The sequence below is a fragment of the Notechis scutatus genome, chromosome 1, assembly GCF_049901735.1.
Source record: "Notechis scutatus isolate UNSWTSFEM ecotype Mainland chromosome 1, rNotScu1.2, whole genome shotgun sequence".
Lineage (NCBI taxonomy): Eukaryota > Metazoa > Chordata > Lepidosauria > Squamata > Elapidae > Notechis > Notechis scutatus.
The window spans coordinates 28,997,345-29,014,947 of record NC_142009.1 but is presented as its reverse complement, the minus strand read 5'-3'; the positions used below and the strand labels follow the sequence as shown (position 1 = coordinate 29,014,947).

Genomic DNA, 17,603 nt, shown 5'->3' with positions numbered 1-17,603 from the left:
GGGTTCCTCCTAATGCAAGACAATGCTAGACCTCATATGGCTGGAGTGTGTCAGCAGTTCCTGCAAGACGAATAGACTGGCCCGCCCGTTCCCCAGACCTGAATCTAATTGAGCACATCTGGGACACCATGTCTCGCTCCATCCACCAACGCCACATTGCACCACAGACTGTCCAGGAATTGGGGGATGCTTTAGTCCAGGTGTGGGAGGAGATCCCTCAGGAGACCACCTGCCACCTCATCAGGAGCATGCCCAGGCATTGTAGGGAAATCACACATTACTGAGTCTCATTTTGACTTGTTTTAAGGACATTACATCAAATTTGGATCAGCCTGTAGTGTTTTTTTCCACTTTAATTTTGAGGGTAACTCCAAATCCAGACCTCGGGTTGCTAAATTTCATTTCCATTGATAATTTTTGTGTGATTTTGTTGTCAGCACATTCAACTATGTAATGAACAAAGTATTTAATAAGAATATTTCATTCATTCAGATCTAGGATGTCTTATTTTTGTGTTCCCTTTATTTTTTTGAGCAGTGTATTTCAACCCAAGGGACCTTCTCAATAGCTATCAAGATTAGTAGTGTATTAGAGCAGAAACTGGTGGATCATCAGATAAATATAGCCAGTTCTCAAGTGTTGGGCAGGCTAGTAAGTATAACTGGCTATATAACTATTTGCTACAAACATAGTTTAACATATAGCATCTCTAATTCAGTTGCAATTAAATGAAGGGTACAATAAGTGTTAACAGCAGTGGAAAATTTAGACAACCTGAAAGTGCAAAGAACAGCCTCTAAGGTTATTTGTGCCAAGCAGCTCCATAGCAGGGAGATATTGTTAATGGGGAAGCTTGAAAACTAGAAAACATCATTTTCTCTTTCAACAATAGTTAAGTAGTTTTGGTCCATCTAAAATTTCTACGACAGGATGTTCCTTTTTATTACTCTAGTTAAACCACTAAGTTGAGTGATCTTAAATCTTTCTGCCCCAAACTTCAAGAATGCCAGCATACAATGAGTTAAAAAATATTGTTTAATAGAACACCTCAAGCACTTGGCACACATAGGGTGTGTGTGTGTCTTTTTTAATGAACTGAAGTAGTTGGGTGCAGTATAGTTAGGTGTGGCATGAATAGATTTTTCTACCCCATTTTTAACTGCAATGAAATAATGGCTCCAAAGACATGGAGATGGCAGGAGATGAAACACCTCTGGGCTGGCAGTTGGATAGCTGACTGCTTGGGCTGCCCAAACATTGGACAGAATTGTGGGAAAGAGATTCATTGCTAGAGTTAGTCACCTATCTGGAGTATAAATAAGCTAATCATAGTTAAAGACCTAAGCAAGACAGGAATAAGCTGCCCACCTGTTCATGTTAACCAACCAGAGTACTTTTAACAATTCAGGCAAATTTGTCCCCCCATGATTCCCCCCCCCCCATTTTTTTATTCCAAGAACATGGTTTTGTGCAACCTCATTACATCTTGAAAGTTCTAGATTGAGTATTAGTTTCTTAGACCAAAGTCAGTTTGCTACCTTTATGCTTCTATGGTAGTCAAGCTGGATCAAGCAAAACAGAAGAAAATAGGTGACCGAGTGGATGTTCCTAATATATAGTTCCTAGCTGCACTATTTTCCTAAATCAATACACATCAAGATACCTTAAAACATTACATAAAGTATATTATTTAGAAACAGTAAAAGAGTGGTCAAATTAATTTGTTTTAGTGATCAGTTTTGAAACCCAACTTAAAAAATATACAAAAAGAGTTAATTAAGAAAGAGATGTAAAGTGTAACAGTAGGATTTTAATCTCTTGGTGATTCAATTTTTTAAATCAATGATTTAAGTTACATTAAATAAATAATCCAGAATGAAACAATCTCATAAGAAACATGCTCAGTTTCCTAACTGCTCTGTTTCATCTTAAGAAGTCACACAATTTCAGCAATATTATTCAACAAGGAATCTAACCTTTCACTCTGCTAATGCCTGTACTTTACATCTTTTATGGAATTTATGACTTTCCCTTTACAGCTATTGCATATTTTGACATCGGAGGCAGTTCTCATTTAGTAACTGTTCAGTTATGACAGTGATGAAAAAGTAATTTTGAGACCAGTCCTCAAGTTTATGATCTTCACAGGTCTGTAAAGCAAAGGAAAGCTGATGTAAGATCATTAGCAGTCATCTCATTTAGTGACCACTTTATTTAGTGACTGAGTTGCTGGTCTCAACTGTGATTGCTGATTAAGGACTATCTATATTTACTGACCTAAATAAGTATGCAGTAGGCAATTTAAAGTACCAACTTTTTTCCTCAAGATCTCCTTTATCTCAGAAGCTCCCTTTTGCATTTTACTTGCTTATCCTTTGGTTAATTGCTGGTGTTTCTTTTTCCCTTCTGCCCTTGCCCCAACTTAGAACAGACCTTGTCAAACATATTCAGTCCAATTTCAATCATCTGCATTTCCACTTTGACCTTTTATTGGCTTACAGCACAATTCTATGCAAACCTACTCAGAGGTTAAGTCCCATTATGTACCGTAGCTTATCTCCAGGAATGTATTAAAAATTCCCAGTAATCAATTACAGACCTTTAAAGCTTTAATATATTAAAGCTTTCCCCTCCCTTGCAATTGCATTTGGATGCTGCTCTCCTTTCTGTAGGTTATCAGACTAATTCCATTCTCTTCTTGTAAAAACTATGACTGGCACTGCCAGGGAAACAGCATTGTTTGTTTTATGCTACACAATTATTTTATTAAATTTAGATGGCTGCTCTGGAAATGTTCAAAAATTTCTTACAGGTATATACTCTGTCTACTTTTTGTTCAAAAAGAACGTTCTTTGCAAGCAATGTAAAATTTGATTACTCATACTTTTCAATTTAAACAATGCCTTAGAATCACCAATCTATTTCTAATCTATATTTGAATGACCAGTATCAACAAAATAACTTTCAGATGGCTACCTTCAAAAATACAATTAAGTAAATGAAGACTACATAGGTTGGTGAAAAGTCCAAGTTAATACTTTGAAGTAATGCTTGTTCTCTGAAGATCTTTCTGCACATATAAATATGACTTCTTCTCTACATAGGTTTTCTGCTTGACAAAACAAAAGCTTTTCCTACTGCAATCTCTATTGTCTCTCCCGGGTGTGTATTCTCTGATGTAAAGTTAGGCTTGTGTTTCGACTGAAGCTCTTCCCACACTCTAAGCATTTATAGGGCTTCTCCCCTGTGTGAATCCTTCTATGCGAAACAAGATCTGTGCTCTGTCCAAAGTACTTCCCGCACTCCAAGCAAGGATATGGTTTCTCTCCTGTATGGATTCTGTGATGCCTAACCAAGCTGGACTGAGTGGTAAAACTCAGGCCACAGTCTGAGCAGCTGTACGTCTTTTCCCCAGTGTGAATTCGCTTATGTTTCACAAGGCTTGAATGGTCCCGGAAGCTCAGGCCACAATCCAAGCAGCTGAAAGGTCTCTCTCCGGTGTGTGTCCTTTGATGGGAAGAAAGGCTTGTGCTCCGACTGAAGTTCTTCCCACACTCCAGGCATTTGTATGGCTTCTCTCCTGTGTGGCTTCTCTCGTGCTTAATAAAGCTTGACTGATCAGAGAAGCTCTTGTTGCAGTCTAAGCAGCTGTATGGCCTCTCCCCAGTGTGGATTCTCTGATGCAAAGTCAGGCTTGTGCTTCGGCTGAAGCTTTTCCCACACTCTAAGCATTTATAGGGTTTCTCCCCAGTGTGGGTTCTTCTATGCGAAGTAAGGTCCGTGCTCTGACCGAAGTATTTCCCGCATTCCGTGCACCGATACGGTTTCTCTCCTGTATGGACTCTCTGATGTCTAACCAAGCTTGACTGAGTGCTAACGCTCAAGCCACAGTCTGAGCAATGGTAGGGTTTTTCCCCAGTGTGAATTCGCTTATGTTTGATAAGGCCTGAATGGTCCCGGAAGCTCAGGCCACAATCCAAGCAGCTGAAGGGTCTCTCCCCGGTGTGTGTCCTTTGATGGGAAGAAAGGCTTGTGCTTGAATTGAAGCTCTTCCCACACTCTAAGCATTTGTACGGCTTCTCCCCTCTGTGAATTCTCTGATGCGCAGGGAGGCTTGAGCTGCAACTGAAGCCCTTCCCACACTCCGAACATTTATAGAACTTCTTGTCTTCCAGAAATGCTTGGCCATCAGCCAGGTTTTGGTTCCAATTCACGCTCTTCCCAAATTTGAAGTTTTTATTTGACTTCCCCTCTGCGTGGATTAACTGGTGAATATTCAGACAATTGTTACATCTCTTATCTGTTTGGCTGCTAGGCTGAACTGGGGTTTCACTGAAACTTCTAACTTGAGAAGTAATAGATTTATCACCTCTTTTCTCCACAAAACTTCCTTCTTCTCCCGTTGGTCTACTTTGATTCCAAAAATTTTCTTTCAGTTCCTCAGATTTGACTCTTTCCAATTGTTTCCCATCATTTTCACTCTTCCATCCATTATCTACGGGAATAAAAACAGAAATACAACAACATTTCTAAGTAGGACCACCAGACATTAGGTTATATACCTAGTTAGTTTCTTGGGGTCAACTTTTCCCCCCAACAGTTAATTATTCCTCTAGGTCCTTCCTAAGTAATCTGTTACAGGGTTTATATCTCTTTCCATTAGGATTTTGACTTACAGCGACAAATATAATCTTAATGGCTCTTTTCTGCAACATGCTTAATAATCAGCTAGAATCTCAGTACTCTACATCTCATTAGCAATTATTTTGACAGCACACTGCTGCTTTAATTGGGTCAACTGCTATTTTAGGAAAACTTACTCTCTACCCCACTTTTTTCATGAAATACCTGATATCTTATAAGTCTTATGGGTCAGTCAAATACTGGTAAGCTTTATTGTATCACTAATTCCACCCCTTTTGAAAAGAAAGCAGCAGTAGAAGCTTCACCACTATAGCTGTAATGGGAATTAGCTTGGGAAAAGAAGAATGCAGACCCAAATAGTATAATAGTGTGATCAAATTTGTGTCTAAAGGAGGAGGTATAGTGAAAGAATCTCAGAGGGGATTTTCTCTAGTAATCAAAACAGAATGTCTAGATTTAGGCATGCCCACAACTCACTGTGTCAAGTTAGCTTTAATTCTATGCATAACTGGTTTGAGGATGAATTTTATTGAGCATTAGCTAACTGGATCAATTGACCTCTATTGTGTTACAACATATCTAATCGTCCTTTCCACTGGCCAAGTTAAATTTTGTTGGGCTCGAGCAGCTCTCCTCATTGTCATTGTTGTATCGGAAGCGCTGAGGTGCTTCTGGGTTAAAAGGAATAGCCAGTGACATCACTGTTGCCTGGTCCCATTAATGAGCCCACCAAAATAGTACCTATTTATCTACTTGTATTTGCATACTTTTGAACTGCTGGGTCAGCAAGAACTGGAGCAAATCACGGGAGCTCACCCCATCACACAGCAGCATTCGGATCTCGAGCGTGGGCTTGCAAATTATCAATCATGTGAGGTATCGTGCTCCATTAGCTCTCCTAAAAGCATCAAAAATTAAGGCTAACAATTTGGTGCTTCAAGAATCCAGATGACTGTAGATGGTAGCAAACAGACTTCTAACTTTGGTATCATTTGTGGTGGTCTGAAGTATTGCATCCCACGTCTGGTAACTTCACCAAAATGTCACAAACTAGGGATCTCATTGAATTTCAGTGTTTTGATTTGTATTATTTTAGCAAGTGTAGGCAGTAGCTTTTACGTCCATGTTGTTGGTTTTTTATGTTGTGCTATACTTTTTTCCCCATTTTGTCTGAAAGTAAATCCAGATAATTGAATGTAATAGTACCAATGGGCACCTTGGAAGTTGTATATGGCCTGGAGCCTGAATACCTTTGGGACAGGCTTCTCCCAGCAGTACCAGTCAAACCTAGATGGGAAGATTCTCTTGGAATCCCTACTCCAAAGAGAGCAACCATCAAGCACAAAGCCAAGCCTTTTCTCCTGCTGCCCCACTGCTATGGATGAACATTCCTGCTATGATGAGCCCAGCACCAACCCTCTTGCAATTTAACAAAGTTATTAAGACTAGGCCAGCCAAGAAATTGCATAAGACTGACTTGAGAAATGAGATTCCCCTCCTCCCTCAATAATAATTCTTGATCTGTTTTCTAGGAATGCTGTTTCTAAGCATGATATAATTGGAATTACTATGGTTATATTTGATTACTGTATTTTATCATCAGTTTACTGAAATGGAACTATGCTTTGTGAAGCCAGTTGCAACTGAAGCAGCCCAGAAATTGCGTAAGTACGTAAGTACACAGTAACTTATTCAACAAACCATAATGAAAATAAGATGTGGCTTAGTGTTAAGATGATAAAAAATGACCAAAGCTCATAAAATATACCCATAGTCCTTACCAGTGTCAATTCTCAACTGGACACCAGTTCCACAAGGAACTGGGCTCCCTTCTCTGCAGGGAATGGCTTTATTTGGTTTCTCTCCTGGGGCATTTTTTGTTCTTTCTTGGCTTGCTAAGGTCTTTGACCACTCCCAGTTCTGGAAGCCACAATCTTTTCCTTTACAGGCTGACTTGCCATATAATTCCATTGGTTTTGAATCTTCTGGTATATGTCTTTCCTTGCTGATTCTGATTAAATCCTCCTGGCCTGTTGGAGTAATGAAAAAAACACCCAATTTGTTCCCCCAAATAGAAAATATGCAACTTCAAAATTATTTTCTATATGTATGTGTGGATGAAATTAAGTGGGGGGAAAAAAGCACATTTCAGAAGGCATTTAACTGTCTCATGCATACATCAGATTAGGAATCCAAAATTTTGAGCATACTTTTCCTCTCTCTTCCATAGCCTGAAATTTACCCGAGTATAGTATATAAGATAAAAGGGAAAAACAACAATGATATGCTTTCCAACACTGTTGCCTCTAGTCATTATGAAAAACCATGACTGCTTAAAAGCCCACCCCCCCAATGTTATCAAGCATTCTAGGATAAAGATTTAAGCAATTGTGAAGGAGGTAAAAGAATCCCCAGATACATAAGAAAATATATTTATTGAGCCCAAATATGTTTCAAAAATAATTGTGTTCAGTAAAGCTATGTTGGATATCTGGGTTTTTTCGTCTCCTTCCTTTCACTGCAATCAGGCCTTTCACTTTTCCTTCCTTTTTTTCATATCCCAAAGACCTAAATAAAATAAGTTCGAAAAGAATTTAAATGTATGTTGTAAATTTAGATCATGTGGGTGGCCTTGGTAGTCTGCTTTTAAAAGACCAAATAATACAATGTCAAGTAATGTTCCAGTAATGCACCCATAGAAAGGAAAACTCTAAGGCAGGCAAAGTTCCTCAAAGAATGATTTATATTGGCACAAACTGGTGAAAGCCGACTTTGAGTTTTCCCTGTGGCTTGCGCCTAATTAAAAGTAAAAGCTTTCCTTTCTCCCCCCCAGTCACTGATCATGTTGTCCAATCCAAGTGCAGGCAGTTGCTTGGTTACTGTCTCCTCCTCTGGCCAGCCCCCTGTGTGAATGTCATTGGTTCCCACAGGAAAACTTGATTGTTTTGGCTACAAAAGCCCATCTATTTTCTCCCTCCCACCAGTGTGTGGCAACCCCAGAGCCTCCAAGATGGCTTTAGCCAGACTCCTTTCAGAGTTGACGCACTCATTAAAACTTGGGAAAATTATTTTGTCTACCCATTTCCATTTAGCGATCAAAGAGTGTGGATGCTGTAAGCATACATCAATCTCTCTGCTCTCTGAAGGAAGAAGCCCTAGCTGAGCACAATGAAACTTAAGATACAGAAAAGGGCATTCCTCATTACCCAAGAAGCAGACATCCACTGTTTTATCCACCTCCTTGGTTATAGCACACAGAAGTCTCCTTTCCATGTTAGTTGGAGCTTCGTCTTGTTAGAAGTTTTCTTTTCCAGTAGTAGGAATGAATCCTTTCAAGATAAAGCAAAAAAAGCTGAAAGTGCCTAAATTTTTTTAAAGATCCAATTCTGTTTAGTAGCCCCATTAGCACATGCTAGAGGAACATCAGGACTGAATTACTTGAATGTATATATTAAATTTATTGAGGCTTTTTGTTGGAAACTAGTTACACATTGTTCATGGCAACCTTGCATGCAGTTGACTCAAGAAGACAGATAAGGAACTTTCCTTACTTTAGTCAATGAAAATGTCCTCTTATGGCTAGACTCACCCTACAAAAGTGATATCCAATTCCACAAATTTGTGCAACAGAAAGCTCTTTCATGCTTCCTTTTGATGTCAGGTTTGGTTATCAAAACCCTGATTTTCAAAGTTGTTGGACTTAGTGGCCCAAACATCTCTTTCCACCTCTCTATAATAAACATTATCACCTAAGTTTTTCAAATGTAAGAAAAAAACCACAAATTCATTAAAATTCAGTCTTTTTGTTTGTAAGGTGGGAATAAAGTAGAGCAGGAATTCTTATAGAATTTCAATACAAATGATCTAACAGCAAAACAATTGTCATAGATTATCACTTGAAATAAAGGTGAGTTTACAATCCTTGATGGTTTCAGGCTCTGTCTTCTCTCTCTCCTACTATTATCCATATAATTACTTATGTCCACATTCTTCCATTGTTGGAGTGGCTCTTTTGTAAAATAAAATTGAGTAAAATCTCCTATGACAGATCTTACCATGATAAATCAAAACTACAACAAGTAACACACAAAATATGGTTTTCTCTTCTGAAAGATAATCAACAAATTATGCCACATGTAATGTGATGGATTAACAGAAGTTGCCAAAATTCCCAGCTATACGTATTTATCTTAGTTAAGTAATTTTACAATCCTTATTCTTTCCTGTTTCTTTTACAATGTTTTGTATGTTGCTTTTTATGATAAAACAGATAAATAATATACAATGAATTTATACATAAAAGTAATGTTACTGTATTGAAATTTGTTTGAATTTTTCCAGCTTCTTCTAGAGCAGGGGTCCCCAAACTTGGCAACTTTAAGACTTGTGGACTTCAATTCCCAGAATTCTCCAGCCAGCTACAAGTCTTAAAGTTGCCAAGTTTGGGGACCCCTGCTCTAGAAAAACTAATCACTGACCTTTTCTGCCACAGCTATTAAACAAATCCAGTTTCCCCCATTGACTTGCTTGTCAAAAGATGGCTGGGAAGGTTCCAATGGTGATCAAATAGCCCTGGAATAGTGCAACAGTTATGAGTATGAGAAGTGGTCATAAGTCCCTTTTTTCAGTGCCATTGTAACTTTAAACAGTTACTAACTGGTTATAAGTCAAGGACTACCTGTATATCTTAACAGCAGGGTTTGCTTGCTATGGTAAACTACAAAAAAATATCTAAGAGATTAATTCTACCCAAGCTTATTATGTTGTACAAATGCACCTGCCAAATATTTAATTAAAGGGGATGTATTCCCAAACAGGTTAGATCTAGGACTAGTGTCCAGATGACTTTAAGAAACAGAAGCCTCTAATTACTGCATACAATTATCGCATGCTTCCTTATCCCTTTCATCAGTACAAAAAGCATGGTAAACTGTGAGAACTGAAGTGCTCCAAAAATAGAGTCCTGATCTGTGCAAAAAAAGTATTTGTGTATAGAGCTGTAACTAGAGATGTCCATCCTCAATGTCTGAGTATAAGTGGAAGGGCAAACAATACTATCCCTTATATGTTTTGTGCAAAACAGAACTATAGTTATACAAAAAATTAAGACCCCAATTGTTAACAGCACGTAAACAACATCTCACTTCTTTCCACAGTAATTTTCTTTACAGTCCATTTTGATCTAATTACATACAAATTATGTATACATTAAAGTGTGTATGTCTATTTTTGAAATAATTGTTTGTTATTAATTATACCTTCCCTGCTCTTTCCAATAAGGGAATAAGGATTTTTACTTGCTTTGCAAGACCTCGATAGAGATTATTGAGCAAATATACAGATATCTCATATTCTCTAAAATGCACTGAAGTAAATTCAAACATTGTAACATTTAACATTTATGACTCTATCAGAAATTTAGATATCAGAAATTTAATTATCATTGTGGCAACATCTGCCACAATGATAACTAAATGCAGAACGAAAATTACTTGCATTTTTAAATTTACTAATATTTAATGCTACAATAATCCCACCTGCAAATATTGGTGTAGTAGTATAATTTCTGGAAAAAAATAAAGAACATTAGGATAATACAAATAGAGATGTAGTTTGAAAAATGAGTGAATGATGATAAATTCCTTGCAGCAGAAGCAAACAAAGCAATGGGGGGTTTTTTGTTTTTAAATAAAAACAAACAAACAAAAAGAACAAACTGCTGAATGTCTCAACTCTCAAAGCCCAATGTTCATCAGGAACAACGTTTTTTGGGGTGAGTAGGAAAGCAGGGATTCTGAAGCCAAGCTCGGAATCCACAAAACTTAATATGAGGAAAGGAATTATTTCAAGTTAAACCATGTGAGGTTTTAATGACTAAAGTTCAACACTAAATGGAATCTGGAAATAAATATGCAATTAATGGTACTGGCAAAGAATATGCATAACATGATTGAAATGCTTCATTTCTCTCTCTCCACATCTCCCTTCCTCGTACATTCACTCACACACATCCTGCATCCTGTTTCAACTGCTGTCTGAACAATCTCAAGGTATAGGTTATAATAATTTAGCCTGGCCATAACCTCATGCATCATGGAAACTAGGTCGATTTTATCTACAAAAGATTGCAGCCATCAAACTAGTAGTAGTGAAAGCTAAGCCACCAGCCCAGAATCACTCTAAGCTTTAAGGGGAAAAGGTCCCAGCTAAGAATTATATTACAAACTTACTTCCTGAGCTGCAGATTTTGTTCCCTGCCATCTGCCTGGACTTAGGCTTCACTTGGCGTGGCCCCTAGCCCACCCCTCCGACCCTTTCTCGTCTTCCAACCGCATCCCTCTGATAAGACCATGATAAAAGAGGTCGACCCGCTTGTGATCGATATCCCGATAAACTCCTTGCAGATTTTCAGCTAAGCTTTCCCTGTAAATTTATCTCTCCACGGGTGTTTAATGAAGCCAGAGGGAGGGCAGGTTCAGAGAGACGACAAAACCCACCAGTCACCAGGTATTGCAAAGGTCCCCTTTTCCACTTTCAGACGCGCAGAGGAAGGAAAATTGGTCCCTTCTTACGAGCTGGGGCTACGGGGGATGACAAGGAGAGGCAGCTGGTCTTCTTATCCATCCGATCTGCTTCTCAGCCTCTTTCGGGTTTTCTCTTGGGGGGGGGAAACCCCTCTCCCAACACTCACTAGGTCCGTCCAACCCCTTTTCTCCCACCTTCGAGCTTGTAAAATCCAATATAAACCCTCCTCTCTCCCCCCTCCCGGTCTCAGGAAACCTTGCTTGCATTTTCAAATACCAGCTTCCGGGGCGGGTCTAACCAAGGAAGAGCCAATAGCACAGAGAGAGAGAGAGAGAGAGAAAGGGAGAGGAGGAGCGGCTTTGCTCATTTGCCTAGGTAGAAAATGGTGGTGTTGGTATCAGGAAAGTCGCTGTAGAACAGGGCTCTCCAATCTTGGCAACTTTACGACTTGTGGACTTCAACTCCCAGAATTCCTCAGCCTTCTAAAATTGCCAGGGTTGGAGACCCGTGGTCTAGAAGTCCGTCGTCGTCGTTCCCCTCCCCCCAATTTACCGTAGTTAAGATGTTCCTCCCTCTCTTCAAAATAAGTAGACAATAATTACAGATTTCGGGCTTGTATCAAACTCAAGTAATATTTTGTGTGAAGCCTTTTCTAAAAACGTTTTTGAAAGTATTTGTGCAAAACACAGCCTTGATTTTGGATACTGCAGTATGAGAGTTGGGGATGGGATTAGGGTGTTAGGTTACAACAACCTTGCAACATTGATATATGCTTGGACTATTACTGCTACATTTCTCAGGCTTGGAAGCTTCAATATGTGTGCACCAGCTGGGTGGGGAATTCTGTGAGTTGAAGTCCACACATCTTAAAAATTGCCACACTTGAGAAATACTGGGTTAGAGTATAAACAATTTACAACCCAGTATATAACCAGCCAAGATCTAACCACCAGGTATCCATTCCAGAGAAATGGGAGATAGTAAGCAGTCTTTTTCTGTAATTCCATTTAGTAACCTTGTAGGAAGTTAGCACACACACCTCTCCTAGAAAAATGAAATATCTTGGGAAATATTAAAAAGGCAGAATATTTCCTCTAGAAAGAGTAGAAACTCAGAAGCAGAAACTCAGCTTAGAAGTAGAAGCTCACCCCCACCTTTGTTAATGGATGGGCCATTAAGGCCCGGACCAGAATACTTTACATCAGGGGTCCCCAACCACCGGGCCGCGGACCGGTACCGGGCCGTGGAGCACTCTTTACCGGGCCGCAAAGAAAAAAATAAAAAAAATGGCGGCTTTCTTCGCCTTCGGTGAATGCTGCTGGGATCGGGATCAAGGACACAAATGAAAGAAGGGGAGGGAGGAAGCAACAAGCCTGTCCTGCTCTCTGGCTCAGCTCTCTCAGTCGCTTTCTCGCTCCTCCACCAGCCCAGGAAGAAACTGCTTCAAAGAAGCCGGGGGTGGCTTTCCTGTCGCCGCAGCTTCCCGAGCGCCCGTTCACCCCACCCCGCCGCCCGCCCGCTCGCAGTTCAATCCACAGTGCTCCGTTCTGCCTGCCTGCCTGCCTGTCTGGTTGTTTAGGAGCAGCTTCGGCTGAGAATAATAACTATTCGCCTCTTTTTATCAGCCGAAGCTGCTCCGAAACGAAGAAGGCAGGCAGGCAGGCAGAACGGAGCACTGTGGATTGAACTGCGAGCGGGCGGGCGGGCGGGTGGTGAACGGGCGCTCGGGAAGCTGTGGCGACAGGAAAGCCACCCCGGCTTCTTGGGCTGCTGGAGGAGCGATAGAGTGACTGAGAGAGGAACGAGGCAGACACCTGAGGAGGGAGGGAGGGAGGGAGACACCTGAGGGATGGGGCTGAGGGAGGCAGGGCCGAGGCGCTCCCTGACTTGGTGGTTTGCTGGCAGACGCGTTTTATTACCCGACTAGGTAACAACATCAGATGTTACCTAGTCAGGTAATGAAACGCGTCTGCAAGCAAACTACCAAACTCGGATTCTCTCTCCTCCCCCGGTCCTTGAAAAAATGTTTCTGCTTGAAACCGGTCCCTGGTACAAAAAGGTTGGGGACCACTGCTTTTACATAACAAAGATCTCCAGGTAAAGCTATAGCAATTGCTCAAAAGCCCTCTCAGTGCATCATCATCCAGCAAGGCTCAACCAAGCCTGGAACTCACGACAGCCTACAGAGTTGTCCCTGCATGGCCTCATGGGAGTCTGACAACCAATTAGAAATAAGCTTCAATTCAAATCCCAACAAAGGTTATAAAACCCAGGCACTCTCAGCACCTCAGCACCTTTTTTGATCTCTTCCTTCACCTTGAAGCATGTGATCATCCTTCCTTTTCACTCTGGAGCTCCAGGCCATGTGGTCCTGTCCATCATTAAACTTTCCAAACAGCCTCCATGTTTCCAGTGTCTTTTTCCCCACTTGGAACTGAACCCAGAAGGGTATTTTTTCCAACAACATAAAGGAGGAGGAGGAGATTTGGCTGTGCACACATTACATGGAAGCTCCTTGTAATTTTGGTCACCAAACCTGGAAATGGGAGGTGAGAATTTATGATTCTGCACTTGTAGGGAGCTGAACAAGCATGCTGGCTGGGATGTTGCCACACCCATATTTAAAGTTGCCAAGGGTGAGAAACACTACTATGGTATTGCAGTGTACCATGATTGGAAAAAAAATGTAGAGCAATAATCCATGGTTTGAATTGCAGGGTGAGGGGAGGCACAGAAACTCAGCCAAATGAGGAAGACCAGTCAAAGAAATCAGTACTATATGCATCGGAACTATTTTTATTGAAACAGCTTCAATGACAGAATCTTGCATATCTGAATGTGTTTCTTCCTTCCTCCCTTTATCTATATGTGAATTAGGGAAAAGCTTACCTGAAATGTTTTTTCAAGTTATTTTCTTGGCCCAAACTCAAGCCACTCTTATCCGACTGTTGACTCAATGGCAACTCTTTTTCCTGTTCCCTTTTCCCTCTATATTAAGAGTCATCTGATATGAGAAGGGATCTATGTAAAAGCTCAAGTCCTCAGTTGGAATATTGTCTCTATTACAAACTCATGGGTTGTATTCATACAACAAACTGAATTGTAATAAGCTTGATTTGGTTTTGGTTTGGCAGGTTCCGTACATTGAATCATTGTAGTTTGCACAATACAGGATTCTGACCAAGGAGATCCAGGTCTTGCCTCTTCCACTGGATGTCTTCAGGACAACTGCTCTCCTCAATGTATCCCACAAGATACTTGTGGGGAAAAAAAAGAGTGAGCACTCTGTTAGCTGCCTTGTAACCTAACTGAGGAATGTAGATCTAACAGATAACAGATAATCAGACTTGGAAAGGACCTTGTAGGTCATCAAAGATGCCAAATTATTGAGATCAAAGATTGGCTGATTCTTAAGGTTCTCACAATTAGACACTGCATATGAAGTGTTGGAAAAAATCAGTAGCCAGTCTCCATGTTCAGTATCAGAGCCAGCAAGACATGGATGGAAGGGATGGAGGATGTAAACCCAGACATTGGTTCTTCATTTGGAAATATTGAATGAGTAGCCAAAGCAAAAAGCCATTCAGGAATAGAAGAGCAATCAGCAACTACCCTTCTTGAAACTGAACCCTCTTTTTCTAGTCTCTTCACATGATCTGATTTTGTGGATACCACACAGTCTCTGTACTGTGGGGGTTAAGGAGCTGCCTACAACCAGTTGTGCTCTTACATGTCTTCCACCCAAATGATAATTAATAAAGTTAACCTTTATTTATCACTTGAAATTAGGTCTGTAATATGTAGGCCTTCTACAAATTGTTTGAAGTCTCTCTCTCCCTCTCTCTCTTTTATGAAGAGGTGGGGGGAGGGAGAAGAATCCTGGCCACTGTTTATTTATTTTATTTATTTATTTATTTGATTTGCCAATTGTTTACAAGATAATAAGTATAAGTGTATACATAGTTGTGAATACATGAAATGGGTACATATAAGAAAAATAAAAGAATAAGAGAAACAATAGGACAGGGACGGTAGGCACGTTGGTGCGCTTTATGCACGCCCCTACAGACCTCTTAGGAAAGGGGTGAGGTCAATAGTAGACAGTCTAAGGTTAAAGTTTTTGGGGTTTGGGGAAGAAACTACAGAGTCGGGTAGAGTATTCCAGACATTGACCACTCTATTGCTGAAGATATACATGTTCCTGATGTTTTCCTGGCAAGATTTTTAAGGACTGAGAGAGTAACTGATCCAAAATCACCCAGCTGACTTGATGCCAGGGGTAAAACTAGAAGTCACAGTCCCCTAATTTGTAGCCTGGTGCCTTAGTCCACACAACATGGACTTTGTAGTATTGTACTTGCTAATTAACTTAGTTATTTTGTATTTTAATATGACTTGTTTCTCTCTCTTTTAAATGATGGTAATGGTTTACCAAGCCAACGCAGATTGGAATGTAGAATGAATTAATTGATAACTTCTAACATTCCTAAACTTTAAGATAAAAAAAAAAGTCTTTGCTCTCCAGGTCAGGCTAAACAGCAGTATGTTTGTTTTAATATGATGTCTGCAATTTGTCTTTTGATAGGGGGAGAGAGAGAGAGAAGGGAAGGAGGGAAAGAAAGGGGGAGGGATCTGGTTTGTCTCTTCTTAAATTCCAAAAAAACCTATTCTCATTAACATGCTAAATTTTACACCCCTGCTTTCTTCTGAGCTCATTTAAATGGACACACAAGTTTAACTCCATGTAACTGATTTTCAGTGTGAAGGAGGGATTACTTTTTGTCCTGTCCGATCAACTTTTCTCTTGAAATTCTCCTTTGATGTATTAACTATAAGATTGAAAGCTGAGGATTGGTGTTCTCTCTTTAAATGACAGGATTCTTTTTTTACTTAAAATGTTCTGAATAAATCTTAATAAAATGATTTTCCTATCTTGTTCTTTAGAAAATATGCATGCTGAGGCATAAGCCTAAGGCCATATTTGGCCCTCACTTTTCTACTTTGCTAAGCTAACAGCCAGGATTTCTTGCTCATCTTGGAAAAGCACGCTCTCTCCCTCAGAGGGAGAGAATCCTATTTAGGGAGCAGTTGGAAAATTTCCTTTTGTATCTCTGTATCTACTGTAGAGATAGATACATTTTTTTTCTGGAATTACTGTTGTGGTGGGCTTGTAACCTTTACAGCAGATAAGTAAAAGAAAAAAGGAAGCAATGTTGGCCTTATCCATTGAGATTTTTACTGAGCAGATGGCTTCCTCTTAACATTCTGCATGTGACCACTCAACCAAGTTAACAATTCATCCTTACTCTTTCTTTTGTTATTTGTCCTTATCTCATGATTATGTTTTATTATCTATCTATATAAAAGCAAAATACCACTCATGCATCATCACAAAATCTCCAGAACCGTAAAGTCTACAAACTTGAAATTTGGCACGTATGTTCCTCTTGGCTTCTAGGTGCTCACTAAGAAAGGATTTTTTGAAACGACATCAGAGCATTAGTATTTCATGTATTATTAACACGCTCTGATGCTAAGGAGTTCTACTCCCCCTCCCCACCTGAAAAGAAAAATGTTCCAAATGCAAAACACAGAGGAGAGAAGAAGAGTTTCAGTTTCAGTTTCAGAGCACCAAGCTGTTTTAGTAGCAGTTGAGCTAAGCTATTCCCAGGCTCCTTGCTGTTTCCTTCTTGGTCACACAGCAAATACTGCTTCAATTTCCAAACATCCCGCAACTCTCTCACACACTGACAGGATGCTAGCCATATGAATACCGATGGATGCTGGTAGGCAGAGGCAGAATTTCTCCCCCCTTATTTTCCTCACCAAAAACTAAACCTGATTACATAGTTTCATAGCAAAGCACAGGTAGAGAGCTAGTCTTTAATAAAACCTCTAGACTTAAAATAATTTTAATTTGGAGAGTTTCAGGGGTTAAATTTATATCCTCTCAAGAAAAAGTGCAGATTTTGATTCATATAATTGTTCAAGTAAAATTTTATATTTATGTTAAACATTTTACCCATTTACCTCACACAAGAACTCACTTAAACCATAATTTAAAATAATATTCTACAATCTTACCAAGTATAGTTTTGTTGAAAGGCTGTCAAAATGCCTTTCTTCTGAGGATTCGATTTTCCCGCTGGGAGAGCTCCAGTGCAAGGATACAGACAACTGCTTGAAAGCTGGATCTTTTTATTTTTCAGGAAGGCGAGAGATAGCAAGAAGTCTGCGTTCCTGGGCTAGCTACCTTTGTATGGTAAGTCCCTGATTTTTTATACCTTTTTCTCATTTTGTGTGTGTGTGCTTGTGTTTGTATTTCTTAATGTTTTAAATCCTGTCGGGTTGTCTTCATTTCCGCTGGAGGGTAAACTCCGCGGGGTGCAGAAGGCAAACTTTGCGGGGTGGTTTGATTGGATTATTGGTTTCGT

The 17,603-nt window shown here is 39.9% G+C and overlaps 1 protein-coding gene across 8 annotated transcripts; it reads right to left on the bottom strand.

The window, feature by feature from the left end:
- Positions 1 to 1,794: 1,794 nt before the first annotated feature.
- On the bottom strand, positions 1,795 to 11,458 carry LOC113414577 (uncharacterized). Of its 8 annotated transcripts, XM_087960006.1 has the most exons (6): positions 11,142 to 11,428; positions 10,182 to 10,210; positions 9,123 to 9,216; positions 7,851 to 7,973; positions 6,426 to 6,674; positions 1,795 to 4,495 (listed from the first exon to the last, which is right to left on the bottom strand). In XM_087960006.1, the coding sequence occupies exons 4-6, from the start codon at positions 7,915 to 7,917 to the stop codon at positions 3,147 to 3,149; spliced, it is 1,665 nt and encodes a 554-aa protein (XP_087816132.1). In that variant the 5' UTR covers positions 7,918 to 7,973; positions 9,123 to 9,216; positions 10,182 to 10,210; positions 11,142 to 11,428; the 3' UTR covers positions 1,795 to 3,146. The 8 variants fall into 8 exon arrangements, with proteins under 8 accessions (XP_087816132.1, XP_087816158.1, XP_026527310.2 ...); XM_087960032.1 differs by lacking the exon at positions 9,123 to 9,216; XM_026671525.2 differs by lacking the exon at positions 10,182 to 10,210.
- Between the last annotated feature and the right edge of the window lie 6,145 nt (positions 11,459 to 17,603).

What these genes read in the sequence shown, in the direction of transcription:
- LOC113414577 (XM_087960001.1), bottom strand. Translation starts at nt 7,917, where the DNA reads ATGGAAAGGAGACTTCTGTGTGCTATAACCAAGGAGGTGGATAAAACA. An exon ending in AGTGGATGTCTGCTTCTTGG is followed by an intron (nt 6,675 to 7,850) that starts GTAATGAGGAAT and finishes TTACTCCAACAG; the next exon opens with GCCAGGAGGATTTAATCAGA. An exon ending in CCAGTTGAGAATTGACACTG is followed by an intron (nt 4,496 to 6,425) that starts GTAAGGACTATG and finishes TTATTCCCGTAG; the next exon opens with ATAATGGATGGAAGAGTGAA.